The sequence below is a fragment of the Bombus affinis genome, chromosome 2 (genome assembly GCF_024516045.1).
Source record: "Bombus affinis isolate iyBomAffi1 chromosome 2, iyBomAffi1.2, whole genome shotgun sequence".
Classification (NCBI taxonomy): Eukaryota; Metazoa; Arthropoda; class Insecta; order Hymenoptera; family Apidae; genus Bombus; species Bombus affinis.
This window is the reverse complement of record NC_066345.1, coordinates 11,814,428-11,830,291: the sequence shown is the minus strand read 5'-3', so window position 1 is coordinate 11,830,291 and position 15,864 is coordinate 11,814,428. Positions and strand designations below refer to the sequence as shown.

The following is a 15,864-nucleotide window of genomic DNA, read 5'->3' as shown; positions in this document are numbered from 1 at the left end:
GAAAAGATCAAAATATTTATTTAGTTATCTATTTCTAGCTAACACTTATATATTTATAATAATGGTACCAGTATAAATTGGTTCACCCTATCGAGCTCATGTTTGTATTTCAGATTTATATTTTTAAAAGTTTACATTTTAATTTTTATAATGTACATTAATAAAGTAGTAGGTAAAAATTGAAGTTAGTGTGAACCATCTATTTATTTGTATACCTCGACTGCAGTAATGTTCCAACGGAATGTGCAGAATACGATAACGAATCACAGAGGAGAATGCGTTTGCCTATCAGTGATTGGTTAAAGGCACTGTGCCGCGGGGTGGGGAGGTGAAGCCCGCTCTTAGTTTCATTCATGAACGCCTGACCCGTGGCCATAATACATTTGTAATCTGTATTGTGTACGGGTATACCGCGTTAGTGCTGCCGATGTGCGTGCGCCTCACAGTCGTACACGTGATTATTGTTTTGTGTTCGATTTCTGTTTGGTGTTTTTCGTGTACATTATCTGGACAATTGACACGGTTGCGCTCTTCACTGGATTTTACGTTGGAAAACAGGTAAGTAAACACGTTAAAAGACACTCCACCTGCGCGCTTCTGCGTGATACGAGCGCGCGAACGCAAATCTTCGAAACTTCTGAATTGTACTGGTCTTACGTTAGGCCAGAGTTTCGAATTTTATTAATATGAAAACGATGTAGCAAAACGAGACGAAGAAATTCTAAAATATTACAACAAGGTAGAACGTAGCGTCAGAAAAGTATACGCCTACGTTCGGTCAGGCCTATATTTGTTTTGACGAGTGTTCTCCTGGTTACTTTGCATCCCACGGAAAGTTAAGATACGTATATTATAATTTAAGTACGTTACATGTACAAGCATGTCACAGGTTTTATTTGTTTATTTCTATCGGCTGGAGCCGAATTGGAAGTGAATAAATAGAAGTTTTGTTTTCCGTAAATATGCGTTTACATTTTATTTTTTGTATTTGATGTCATCTCTGTGTAACAAAACGAATTTTTTTATATCATAGCTTTCGTATTATTGTATTCACGAACGTATTATCTTGTGTAAGCCTACCGTACGATTTAGGAGATATTCGTTTACTTACGTCATATCGTTTATTATTCATATCTTTGTCTCGCTTGAAATATATTTATTTGAAGAAAAATTGATTGCACAATAGAGATAACGATTCTATTGTACTCGGTCGTGACTCGAATATACATATGTATGTAATTGGCATGTTTCAAATAAGGTTCTTTCAAAGTGAAATTCGACACTCGATGTTTGCAAGAACATTTCGAAGATTAAGCCTCTCGTATTGATTCGTATCGATCGTAAATATCTCGTACCTGATAATCGTATCACATTTTACGTTACTTGCAATTTCTTTTTTATCATTTCGACCAACGTACTTACTGTTCGTTTGTGGAATCTTTTAATAATAATCTTTGAGTAAGGTGTTTGTCGGAAATTATTTTTTTGCATATATAATTATAAGTCAAAAAATAAATATATCGATAACGCACTACAAGATACAATATATTGAAGTGATACAGAATTGATATTGTGTTTAACGAATGAACATATCTTATAACACTTCCATAATGAAATTCTATTACAACATTTTACAATTATTTGTGATTTTTATTATAGATAATGTAAAATGATGTAAATATATATGTAAAAAAATCTCATTAGTTTTTATATCCTGAGACTAGTCTCATATAGAAATATCCAATAGATCATTATTGCCAACCTAATCGAGCTCATAAAAATTTATCGATTTTTACTAAAGCATTGATCTAGATAGTGTGATAATATTAGGCTGTATTTTTGTGGAATATTTAACCCAATATTTTAGACTCTGACAAACAATTTATGCCAGATCTGGATCATTTTTTCTACGGTGTCTGCGTAACATATTTCGCTGGTAACGCGTGTAGGTAATATTTCCGTCGAACAGTATTTGGTATACATACAGACAGAGACGAGAGAAAAAGAGCGCAAGGGAGGAGGAGGAGGAGGAGGGGGTAAAGAGATAGGAAACGCAAGGGGGAGAGAGAGAAATAGTGTGTTGGACAGTGTAAGTTAAACGCATACGAGGGGATGGCTAGCCTGGCAATTTAAAAAAGGAACGCGATGCCCTCGGTGTTGGTGGGTCGAATGGTTTTTGTACACTTTCTCGGATCTCGGGGAGTACAGCATGGCAACGCTGCGACCTACCATGCTTCTTCCCTCGTTTGTCTCTCGACTGTTTCTTCTTTCTACCAAAGACGCGACAAATATCAAAGGCCAGAGAAGACACCACGATGACAAAGCTCCGCGAACGTTCTGACATCGCACGAGGGATAGAAAGGAAGAAGGGAGGAAGAAGATGTGAGGAAAGGGATATAAAGGGGGGAGGGAGCTTGTGTGCTAGAGAAAGAGAAAAAGAAACCGTTGCGCGTTGATCGGTTTAGAGACAAGACGATTCTTGTTTTGCCAAATATGCTTTCTGTTGGAAAAACTAGAAAAAAAGAGGACTTCCACTTTGAGGTAAATTGTTGCTTCTTTTTTTAACACATCAGTATATTTATCATATACACAACTGATTAATCGGTCAACTATTGCTCGGTAATCGTTAGTAAATTATACTCTTCAGGGATTGTAGAAAATTTTAATCTAGCTGCTAAGTAAAATTTATTTGGTTAATTGGCAACGAATCTAAGTCGGTAGATTTAAAAAAATACACTTATTCGGAAAAAATAATTTTTCATTTTATATCTTAAAACTTAAGATCGACAATCGATCCTGTTTTGCTCTAGATTTTGATCACGTGATGTTATTTACCACTCCTGACTTGATTCGTTCAACAGAGTATAGCCAATTGTATGATGTTTGCAACAATACGAGTTCGAGTGACAATCGTTCGATAATAGCGTGCCTTCGATTCTCGAACGAAGCGTTTTTTTTTTTACGTTCAAATTTTAAGCTGGCAGTAGTGCATCGGTAGTTTGTGGCGCGGGTTGAGTTGGTGATGCGGATTCGGAAGTTGTGAATGGAAAAGAAATATTATGTCGGTTTTAATAAGTTCGAAAGTCAAGCGAGTAATGAGATTTTTCCCCATATGGGTCCTTCGTGGGTGCTGAAACTTGCATACGGGTCCATGCATCCCGTGCATGGAGAACCTGGAGGAACGTCTGCCCGCATCTGGAAACCCAGCGGCAGCTCCTCGAAAGATATTATATTGCTCTTTCGCCGGAGTTGAAACAATAGACACTCCAACTTCTCGAAGGACGACCCAGTTTATACACGGTGTCTCAGAAAAACGAAACGGACGTAAGAATTTTGTACATACTTGTTCTTTCCGCCATTTTGTTATCGTTCAAAACGGTAGCAAGTCATGAATTTCTTTTTATGACAATAGTTCAATTTCTTTTAGTGTTTTTCAAAATAGTATTATTTTCCCTTTATTTGGAATTTAAATTTATTGTATTGATTACATTCTTATATTATTGTTAGCTAATTTAAAAAAAAAATGGGCATCTATTTCCAAGGACATCGTCAATATTTCATAATCACAAGACATAATAAAATTATCTTTCAATCGTGGAATTCTTTTGGAAAGATAATAAATTTGTTTAAGATAAAGGTATACAACCCTTATAATCTTATGTAAAACTTTAAGTAGGTTATAGGTGATAAATAGCTCAAATAACTTTTCAAACGAAGAGCTGTGTCTGAAACTATCTTTAACAATATATTAGTAGAAGTAGCCATTTGTCTTCTTTCCCTCTTGTCTCTCTTACTTCGGTTCCATTTCATGGTCAAGAAAATGCAAGAGTTCTCGAGGTAGTTCTAACTCGGTAACTTCGATGTTACGTGTGTGCATGAAACATTAGAGTGAGCCATTCCTTCTTCATTCTTTTTTCTTTGTTCCAGTTAGTGGGTAGAAAATTCGAAATGTTATATTACATAGGTATTCTGTGGTAGAGCTTTATCTATTGGCGAATGCCTCTCTGTATGCGAATGAGGAACTCGTGGAGTAAAATAAACCAACAGCGTTACGACTTTACCCCTCCGTATCGAACGATCTTTTCTTTCACTTTCATCGTTCGGAAATGCAGGTAAACGCATCTGAGTGGAAACGGCATCCTTGTGTTTGCTCGGAAGTCGGCCGAACACTTTAAAGCTTGAAACTGATCGCGTTCCCTTTCAGAGTTCCACTGATAATCTTCAGGTATATCCATGAAATGTAGAAAACATGTATGTGTATAATATATACATGTATATGTATGAAAAATATTGAGAATTTCAGTAATTAGATGCTGTAACGTATTTGGAGTCTACGTTATTATTCCATTGTTTGATTTCAGCACATAACGCATAATATTACGTACCAAACTTTATATATTGCAAAACATATAATTAAATTTTTAATAAAACCTGCATTAATTCTAATGTATTTAATTATTTTTTCTTTCATTCTTAATAGTAATCAGTCATCAAGCAGGGGCTTATCTATCGTTGAAAGATTGAGAGATAACCAGACGTTGTAATTTAATTTGCACTCTATATGACAAGGCAAATTTCCATTGGAATATTTTGCAGCAAATTCTGGAAGAATCTTTAGCGCTTCAGCTGAAGGATGATCATTAATCAATGTCAAAGTTGCTCTTTCGACATATGGTTTTCCTTGTCGCGCAATAATGTGATTTGAAGTTGGCCAATCGATAATGGTAGATGGTTATTCCGATATCAATTTATCTGAACACACGTATGTATTTTTTATCAGTATGCAAGCTCATAATTAATTTGCTGAATTCGTTTTTTTGAATCTTTCCTTTGTTCTTCGCTAGTGGTCGTTTTTCAAAAGTTTCTGTTTAGATAAACGAATCCAAGAAATCGTATCTTCCTGCGAGTTAAATCGATAGGCGACTTGGAGATAAGAGTCGCTATCAGCTGGATCACTGAATGAATATTGTAAGCGTTATTAATGTCGTAGTTGAAAACAACATCGTGGGAGTGAGGATTTCGTTGACCGCCTCGGTGGAAATCCTTGAAATTATTTTAGGTCAAGCCTTCGCAACATTGTCGCAAGCGTTATCTATAATTAAATTCCATCCAATTAACTTGTCGTAAGAATATTTATTGAAGAGTTAACAAAATGTTTGTCAGCTGTAAGATAAATTCACACGATAGGCCCATGGTTGATCTTCCTTGAAAAACGTTTCTGTGCCTCTAATGAAAAGACGTATCTACTCTTTCTTTTTGGGAAGTTATTGGCACCTTGTATCAGGGAGAGGGTTAAAAAGAAAGGTTGTGAATTGCGAGGCGCTTTGTAGGCTGTGAAGCAGGAATATTTCGGCCGTGTACAAAGAGCCGTGAGAGTCGATGGCGGTGCTCGAGCACTTTTCCACCTACCATCTGTCGTTTGGGCTTCCAGCCGGAGTAACCTGATCTTTGTAGAAACCAGAGTTCGAAAACCTCCTACGTTAGTGCCTGTAGTTCCTTGCATCCCCCTCGCCGCGTGAATCTTTTTAAAAATTGCACTTCTAACTTGCTTCTTGCTAAACCTTATATTCTATTGTTGTCTGAATCACCTTATCCTATTCTGTATTCTAATTTCAGCTTTGTCGCTTTTCTTTGGTATTCGAGTCTTTTAGAAATTACAGAAAATAATTTTCTAACAAAGAGGAAAAGCTGGAGAGCGAAGTCGAATCGTGGTATTCGTTTGGTCGCGAGCAACAGGCATGATGATTTCTCACGTTTTAGAGCAACCAGCGTGGTAAAAGGAAGACTCGGGTGGAAGAGTAGGTACGTCATGTGGAAGAGAATTTACTGTGCAGGTTGCAAATAAAAAGGAACGGTGATTTAGCATCTCCAGGCCGCGTTCAAGAGGCGCGTGCGAGCGTTCGTTGCACGGGGAATGTCTGTTTTTAAGGCGAGTTGCGACCGCTATTAAGCGTCCAAAGCGCGACTTATGCTTTTCACGTGCAGCCACCGCCTAAATATCGAATTTACACGCGGCGATTCGAACAAAACGCCCTTTGCACGCCAAGCGATCGTTCCTCCGTGAAGGAACGAGCAAATTTATTCGTACGCCATACGTTGTGCAGAAACCAACTTATAGAATGGAATAACTATAAAAGTCTTTAACTCCTTGTTTTACGACATTTTTAATCTTCGATCTTATGAATTAAAAATGAAGTTAGAATGACATTTTAATAAAATGTATATAATAAATATATAATATAATAAAATTAAAACTTTGTTAATACTTGTTCATCACGGGTATAATTGGATATTGTATAAGGCAAGGAGTTAAAATACATTGATTTTGATATTCTTTGCTAAAATATAATCTTTTTGCAGCCAATATGGATATGGAATCCCTGTACGACTACGGGGAGGAGGAACAGGACTTCTACGAGGAGAGTCCTGGTACCAGGAAAGGTTACCCGATCGATCACAGATCCATCAAGGTCAGTGATACTCTTTGATCGTTCACTCGAGCGGAGCAAAGACGGAAGGAAGACGATCGACGCTTTTAACCGCACACGATCCACAGGTGACACTTAATTACACCCGGTCTAAATCTGAAACGGCGCGCAATTTCGAAATGTGAGAGGTTTGATCTCTGTTTTGATCTGGGATTCTGCAGCCGCGTGATCGCGTCGCGGAGTTATTTTCGGAACTTCCTTTTAATGTCGCCGCTCGCGCTGCCAGCCATTTCCATTGTGTAATTGTCATCGATGCGACACTTCGAACTCGCGATCGTTTTCCTTTCGTTTTATTCTCAGGATGAAAATTACGGTTTGCGCAAAAATAGAAAGGAATGTAAAAATTGTAAAAGATAATGGAATGCCAGAAGCTGCTTCGAATGTTTGTTATATCGAACCATCTACCTATAGTTGTTATTAGTCTCGTGAAAAAGAATGTAAATTGTTTATGCATAGTTAAAAGGAGCTAGCTATTCTCAACTTGATATTCGAGGAATTGCTACGTTCGGTGGACAGATTGACGGATGGTTTTAATCTTTTTAGATTGTAACTAAATACGTTTACTTAAAGAACAACCTAACCATGATCGACGATTTTTTTTGGTAAACTTCTCGAATATTTCATTCGAAAAGACAATGCTACCGAAACCACCACGGAGCAGCGGAAATTTCCAACATCGGACAAGTATGCTGCATCGTTTTGCAAATTATTAATTAACTGTAATGGCTCGTTAGGGCCGTTATCGTACAGCAAACACGATAGTTTCTATTATATAGGAGATAGAGAAGGAGAGCGAAGAGGACCGTCCGAAATAGGCGAATCCTGCTCTATTTTCGCGGTGATAGTTGACGTTGGCAACTCCGTTGGCAGAGCTTGCGATTGTACGAGTGCCAGTAACAATTCGTTCCGTAGCTGCTCTCCGCCTTCGTTTCATGAATGAACGTAGAGCCAACGATCGTTTCTCATCCCCTCTCGCCCTTCCCTTCCTCCCTGACCTCACGTGGTCACCGTCTAACACTTCTAACGCGTTCTCCTTTACTCTTGATCCTTCTTTCTCCGTTCTGCGTGCTTGCGTGCTTCTCTCTGTCCTGTTCTTCCTCCTCGTTTCACTCGGTTGCGCCCTGACCATCGGTCTCTCTTTGTCCTCGTCTGTTCGGTCGCTCTTTTCTTTCTCTTGCCGTGTGCTCCCTCCTTGTTCTACCTCCTACTATTTCCCCTTTGTTTTATATTCCTTCGGGCTCCTCTGTCGGGGCAGACACGAAATCTTGGATAGCGTGCGCGCTTATGTAAGGCGTGATGTTTAATTGATAGCTCGGTTGGAAGACTATGTAAATGATCACCGTGTAATGGGTTTATACAAGTTTCGAATTAAACGAATAGCTATGTATACGATCGTGTAATGGATGTTCAGGCGATTTCACGTTGCATTTTAAGTTTCGTTAGGCAGTTAATCGAACCGCGTGTAAGTCTCGTTCTCTTCTCTCACCTCTTCCTTGGTCGTTGTCTCGGTCCGCTGGTGCTCGAAGAAGGCGTCTTCTCGCCGTTTCTTCGTCTGGTTTCGCCTTGTTTAGCGTCTGCTGGCCCCCATCTGTTCCGACTGCTCGGATCAGGTCGACTTTACTGCCAGTTTACGCACTTTTGCTTCGAGTTTGGGCAACCGACTTGTTCCTCGATACAAACCCAATATGGTGGATAACACGTAGATACGTTCGTCTTTTACGTTTCAAGATTGTGTAAGGTTTTAAAGTGGGAAGTCTATTTTCGCGACGTACGTATTACGACGATGTATTATTCTACGACTAAGATCGATGGACTTTGACAAATTAATAAAGATCTACTCCATCTCCGCAGTGTCATTCGTCGAAAGAAATCATCCCGTAGGAATCGTAAACGAGTTAGCTCGAAGGGAGGAAGAAGCAAAAAGGAGGTAGCAGCAGGAAGGAGGAGTAGTAATCGTTCGAAAGCGAAAGGGACGTGGAAGAGACGGGAAAGTCGGTGAGTTAGTTAAGAGGAACGGGATGTAGGGACAGGCGGGAAGAAACGCGTGCACGGCTGCCGGTGCTCTCGGGGGAGGAGAAAGGAGAAATCTAAGTCGCCAGAAATAGCATCCCTTCTCGCATCATGTAGCCAGACCTTCTGCATGCGCCGTTCGTTCTAGTCGCATGCACCGTTGCCTCACCTACGTCACACGCTCTCTCGCGCCCGGTGCATCGTTGTCCTCTCTTCGCCTCTCTCCCTTCCTCTTTCTCTCTCTCTCTGTCGACTTTGCTTCTTTTCATTAACGAGCCGAGGGTTGACGGAGGAGAGCAACGTCGTTATACAATCTAACGGACATCTCGTGGCGATGCATGCGTTAGGAGGGAACCCTCTGTCACACATAGAAGCTTAATGCAACTCACCGACCAAAATTGAAATTGAATTTTTAGAATGACTTTTAGAAGTGCGATGATTCAGTTTCGTTTCGTTCAGAGGTTTCTCGCAAGAGTTCTTGCTTCTATGAAAGACTATTTTGGAGATGCGTGGGTCACGTTTTCTTGACAGAAGGTAGGTTCTTTTTCTAGAGGGAAACGTTGAAAGTTTGATAGGGGACACGTACTCTATTTTGAGCGTTGATTATACCTTTGGTTATTCAAATGACGAATAGTAGTGGAAGAGAGGAAGTAATATAGGGGAATTTGAACCAGATTGATGATAAGAGCCCGTCTAGAACAATTAGCCGTTTGCAATCGTGCCCATTCGCTTGCCATCGATTCAGGATTAAACGATTTGGGCGTGGTGCATCCGTTTCCTTTCCTAGCTTCCCGCTGCATACTGATTATACCTGTTTTCCCCTGACAATACTGGTCTTGATAGATCGAACGAGTCAACCATTGGTTTTCTCGACTTTTTAAGAGGAAATATGTCAAAGGATATTTTCTTCTTGCACCTGGTTATTACAGTTATTCGAAGAGGACGTTCAAGAAGCGCCTTTCTCGATTCATGATACCCTGGAACATCGCGTTGTCCACTTGACATTTACAGTCTACAATCATCCTGTTTCCTTTGCAAATATTTACGAGTTGCATCACGTAATCTTTGCACTGTCAAATTTCACAGTTATCCAGTGTTTCGTTCCGAGGCCATCTGTCGATGAATATTTAATAAGAGGAAAGCAGGACAGCTGTTGTCAGCGCAGGAACTGGCCACTTGGCCGCTTCTCTGCCGGAAGTCCTCCGCGGAACTCGTCGAAAAACGATCCCCCGCTCGCATTCGGAGGATCGACTCGAATCTCCCACGCTTCTTTTTCTTTTAAATCACGCTGCGTCGATCCAAGATTCCAATATCACCTGTATTAGGAAAAAAAGATCTGTGGCGTTAAGGACAATACAGAAGCAATGTAATTAAGATTTAATATTTGAAACGTACGTAAAGCGAATTATTATATCCTTATTGCTATGCATAATCTCTTTTTAAGTATTGAAATTTTAAGTTAAGTTGCTTGTATCGCTCTGAACTTTGAAACGATCATCCTCCTCGTCAGAGTCCCTTTATTTTTCTTATTTCACGTTTTCTAGTTTCTAATGAAACTAACGTTCAAGGAACTCGACGAAGCCAATATGAAAGAGTATTCATCTCGGTAGACAGATTTGCTTACGATCGATCTCAGAGAGAGAGAGAGAGAGAGAGAGAAAGAGGTTCACGATTATTCACGAACTTCTAAATATACGAGGCTAACCTTTCGGCTTTTAACGAGGGGTAATAAAATCCATGCTCGGTGCATATTTACGTCGCTAGCTACGGAAACCAGGTCGATATAGCGGAAAAGTTTTTAATCGTGCGTGTCTTCTGTCATTCATCCCTGATAAATAAAAGCTGCGTATAAATAGCGAATGGGACGATGAATGGCGGACGTTACGTGTTCATCGACGTTTTTCTCTCGTTCTCGGTTCATTGATGATACTCGGGTCTATCGAGACCCTATTCCCTCGTAATACTATTCGATCGATTCGTTTCCCCGATTACAACTATAAGACACTATAAAACAGAATAGTAATACTCTTTCTTTAATGTTTTTTTTAACCTGATTTAGTTACGCTTTGAAATTCGTGTCCATTAGCGAATATCCTGTTTATATAATTACGTTTCGCAATTGTCCATTGACGATATCGATGAAAAGTTAGGCTGGAATTAGCGAGTTTAACGTTTGACCGGTTTATCGACTATCTTGGATCGAAAATGGTAATGTTGAACGCTTCCTCGCGAGGCCTTATCTTATCGTAGTCCACGTGCGTGCAATCAGGCGACATTCGGTCTCAGAAAACATTGATATTACGTTCATTGACGGTATGTCTGGTCATTGAAATGCGCTCAATTTCGTAACTACTGTATTCTACCAGCGCTTGACTATCTTTGTATTGGCTTTGGATCAATTGGAAGATCGTCGAAAGACTATGCACGCGAAAGAATCATCCTCGCGATTTGATCAGAGATTCTTTTAAAAAATTTCAGACATACTTCCATTCAGTGTCTCAACCCTTTCGATTATTCCGCAGCTGCTGTTGCATTTATCTGCTAATTATATTACTTTGTCTTTAATTTATAATCACGCTGTCAATTAATGGAATTGCTGGCGTTAAACATGAACAGTCGAACGTCTCGTCCGTTCATTTTTCATTTCACGTCTCCAGTTGTCGATATCGTTCGTTAAGGAACCGACGAATGTTTCACGATGCATCGTCGTGAACCGTCTGAAATCTCGACGTTGAACGGATTCTCTGCGTTCGAAATACATACTAGTTTCTATTTCGTGCGATCGAGATAATCGAATCAAGACGCGACTTGCAGGTTTCATTGAATTGGACGTTGAATGTTTAAAGATGGAATGGTTTTTAGACGAGTCTCCAAGTGGCCGAGCCACGATTCGATCTTGGAAAAATATTTTCGACCGTTTTTGCTCCTGCTGCTGCGTGGCTCGAATAGATTTACATGTCTGAAAGGACCATTACTGGGAACGCGGTTCGACGTCTATTTTTGCTCGCACGTTGGTTGAAACAATCTTGCCTATTGCTCGGTGAACTCGTTCGATATTTCTCGTGGGTCGTCTGTCTTTTTTCCTTGGCTTCTTGGCTCGCTCTGAAGCCAATTGGTTAGAACGATCTTTCTAGTATTCTTCGAAGTCACGATAGAACTCCACTTATTAGGATGAAATTTTAGTTAATGGCCAATTAACTGAACTGCCGTTCGAATCCAATTAAGCGAATGAAACGTGGAATTAAATATTTAATATTTTCATTAGCGCTAAAAATCAGCCACAAATGTTTGCTTCAATTTCTATCATTATTGGACATAAATGAAATCTCACTTCTATTAGCGTTTCGATATCGATATCTTTGACTCGAATCAAGAGAAAGAAATATTGCCGATCTTTGCTCGGAGAACGAAGTTCGGTTGCAACATTTGTTCTGCGAATGCAACCTCAGCTGTAGCCCGATTCCCGAACTAATGGCAAAGATTCAAGAAACATAACTCTCCGACTAAATTTCCATGCCGAAACGTTTCAGAATAATATGTTACCACACGATGAAGGAGCGCGAAGAGAAAAGAAAGAAACGTAGAAGCAAATGGGGGGTAAAAATAGCTGGCGATCGTGGTAGACGTGAAACGTGCTAATAGCTCCTTTTCGTTTCTTCCTTTCAAGGGCGTATTCGACGATCTTCTCTCTCTTGGCTTTTGCCGTTGGTCCTCTCGGTCAGTCAGAGAACACAGTCTCTTAGCCGGCTCCCTCTTCGTCTGTTCGCTTCTCTTTCGACGATTCCTCTCTGTCCCCCTTCTTCGTAGACTATGTTACTCACTCATTCAGAGAACGGTTCGAGTCCGTTCAGAAGGAGTATAATGCCGAGTTTCTTGTACGAACCAGGTCGTCGTGCTGCCCAAAGGTGCGGACTTTGTGCACGAAGATGGAAGCTTAACGCTTTACACGAGGATATTCCCTTTCCTACCGCTCCGATCGTATTCTACGATCCGACTGGTTCAGGGAATCGTGCTATAAAATAAATATAAATTGTGCTATAAAATGATAACCGTACAGACCGAGGCAACGTGTATTCTTCCAATAAAACGATAAAGTTATCTGTTAGGGTTTTGGGGAATTCGTGGAAGTTAATATTTTGTAGGGAGGGGACATTATCTAAAATGGAAATGAGTGTTCGTTTTCTTTCTTCTTAGAAAAGAAATAGATGGCTCGCCCGAATGTTTCAACGGTGATGAATACTCGTTGCGTTAATTGTAAAGAATAAAGGAGTGGAAGCTGTACCGTGACGTTTTGGCTCGGGGATCGACGACGCCGATTTCCGAGAAATAATTGCGAATTGTATCGTTCGCAATTCGTACGACGATTAATTTATCTAGGCGCGAGTACAATGCACACTCATCGATCGCGGTAAGTGAATTCGCGTAGACGATGTTCCGTTCTTATCCACGTTTCTTCTCGTCCAACCTCGTTGTACATAAATGTACGAGGAAAAGATACGGAAAACCTTGGACTTATCGTTTCTAGACTGCTGCTTGTGAAAATTATAAACGATGTTCATCTTTCGCTATAAATATATAAATTAAGATCTATCGCAGCTGATACATTGTAAATATTTTGTATAGGTACTTTGTAGTATTATGCGCATTGTATAATGTCTGGTAAATGCATAAACATCCGTAGTTTAATCTTTACTGATTCACTTTAATCTGTTAACACGTGGCATTAATCTCTTCGTTTATTGTTCGTCAAACTTTCGTTTCTTCTGAAAACAAATTACATCATATTTACATTCGAAAGAATTAAAATCAAACTGTCTGAGATTAATTTGACTTTTTTAACTCGAAATTTTGTGATTGCAGAAATTCTGGCGAAAGGATGACACGGTCGATAGGTTAAAAAAATACATAAGAGAAAAAGACGATGAAGATGTAAATCAAAATTATCATTTTATCTTTATCGAGCTTTATCGAGACTCGTATGTTCTATTGCTTACACGATACTAAAATAATCTCGATGGCTGGTCTCACGGATCGGGCTTGGCAGTTTGGTTCGGAAGCAAGTGGCCTGAACGTACGGTCACGTAGGTCTAACGTAGTGGAACGAATCGGCACGGCTCGGTATCGTTCGAATGCCGATGATGAAAGAGGAAGAGATAGGTAAACAGATAGATGAACTGGCGGAGAAAGACGGCAAGCAACGCGTGACAAGAATTACCAGCAGACCGCTTCTCTGCATACACGTGTTGCGTTCGTATGTGTACAGGCAATACGTGGGGGAAAATAATTATCGTGTAAGACAGAGGGGCCGTTGTTCGATTCACGATTTAATCGGCTCTCCCATTAACGCGAGATCACTTTTCTTATTTCGCGCTTTCATCCATGGAAAATCTCGCTCTATTAGACATAGAACTTGTAATACTCCTATGCAATCTTCCATATTCTAAACTTTCCATTGAGCGTTGGTATCGTGGGCGCTAGCGAGCGGTATCTCTAGAAAACAGAATACTTAGAACGATAGCAACGCGATGTAGGGAGATAGAAGTGAAAAGCAGTCTGAATACTCGATGTTCGCTGGTGTTCAGTTATCAATAATGTAGATACATGCAAATATTATATACTCATGGCATCTATATCTTCTCGCAAATGTAAATACTGATTATCCTAGGAAATGTGACTCGATGCTCGATTCTCTGATTATTATCTAAACACCTTAAATTCAAACATAAAAACCCTCGTGGCGCCAGGATGGCGGTTATTTACCGAGTTAAGTCTCGTTCTCTACATTTTCCGTGGTAAATTCAAGATTTATGTACTGTAGTTTATCGAATTGATGCGTGCACCATGCACTTGGTTGGAGTGCCATCACCGGTATGGTCCTGCGTCTATGACCAACGAGCGTCTGGTGATGGAGGAAGGGTGGCTGATGGACTGGCTCTCCGGCGACAGTGGAGGAGGGAAAAGTGGAAAGAATTAGAGGGGAAAGATGCGGAGAGTGCAGCGAGGTGGGCGAGACCTGGTGATAGAGTGCATCGTGAGAGAGGTAAAGGGAAACAGAGGAGAGAAGAGCAGCGTAAAAGGAGAGAGCAGATAGGGAGAGGGGACGAGAAGCGTAGGTACGGCGAGGTTAGAATGTTGCATCGCGTCGCAGCGCTGTCGTTGCATTGCGTACCGTTGCGTCACTCTCTTGTGCAGCGTTTCATTCAACTTGGAGTCCCTCGCACGAAGGTCAAGCGGTCGTAGCTATCGCCAAGCGCGCCGACTCTGTTGCATCTTCTCTCTCTTTCTCTCTCTTCTTTCTTCTCCTTTTCCCTTTTTCCACCCACCGCTATCGCTGTAATATTAATTTGTTGGTCATCCTCGGTCAACTTGAATTTTTTACATTTTCGTAACATTCTTCTCGACGTAGCGCATATAGCACGATGTATTTTAAACGAGTAATAACTCTATGAAATCTCCCATGAAATTCGTCCTCGTCGGTACATTCATCTTTCTTCCACCTAAAGTTTAATTTCGTCTCGATCAAACCGTTGCGGTTTCTCTTCCCTTCTCTTTCTCTTCGGTCTCTTTTCAACATATCTCTGTCCCTCGTGTTTCTCCATCTTCATCGATCATTCAGTCATCCGTCTTGTTTCTTCTCCATCTTTTTTTGCCTTGTGATCTACCTCCCGTACCGTTTCTCTCGTTGCCCGTTTCTTATTCAGCGATTTTATTTCTTTCTCCCGCGTCGAGCTCTCCTTTATCCGCCCCCTCCACCTCCTGTCGTTCTCTGCCCATTCTCCTCCCTACCGTTGCTCTTTTTCCGCTCTTCTCCCCTTCCGGCACGTCAACTCCAGCAGGTTCACCGTCCATTCATGCCTCTACCGAGACGCCGTCTCCTCGCGACTCTTTCATCCTACCTTCCTACGATCCCGACCTTCTTTCTCTCTCCTTCAGCCACCATCCCTCGACGATCATTGATTCTTATCGCTCTCTTCATCGAGTTTCTTCTCTTCTCTGTCTCTGCTGTTTTACTTCTCGTTCTTTAATGTTTCACAGATCCTTGTTTTGGCATCATACCTCCGGCTTGTTTCGATAACTGTACCAAGAACAGATACAAATCTGTACGTCATACCATAATAGTATCATAGTACGAAGATAGTGAGAGTTACGTGGATTTGTCTCTTACGGAACATGCAGTAGGCAATGATCTTTAAGTAAGATTCGTCCATTAGCTACGCGTGAGATAATAGAGTGAATGTCGCGTTCCGTCGAACTATCGCTTTAACCAATGCATCATCTGAAATGTACACGCTATAAGAATTTATATACACGTCTGATTACATTAACATATACGTATACACTGTAATTATAGTTAAACACTGACCGT

At 40.5% G+C, this 15,864-nt stretch overlaps 1 protein-coding gene across 4 annotated transcripts in view; it reads left to right on the top strand.

Annotated features, from left to right (window-relative positions):
- Window positions 1-353: 353 nt before the first annotated feature.
- LOC126928922 (ETS-like protein pointed) overlaps window positions 354-15,864 on the top strand; it is a 142,979-nt gene continuing 127,468 nt past the window's right edge. The window contains exons 1-2 of one of the 4 annotated variants that reach the window (XM_050744814.1): window positions 354-558; window positions 6,361-6,470. In XM_050744814.1, coding sequence (XP_050600771.1) covers window positions 6,366-6,470 — 105 coding nt within the window. In that variant the 5' untranslated portion in view covers window positions 354-558; window positions 6,361-6,365. Of the gene's footprint in view, window positions 559-6,360; window positions 6,557-15,864 lie in introns of those variants that run through there. The other 3 variants (XM_050744818.1, XM_050744816.1, XM_050744815.1) reach the window with 3 other exon arrangements.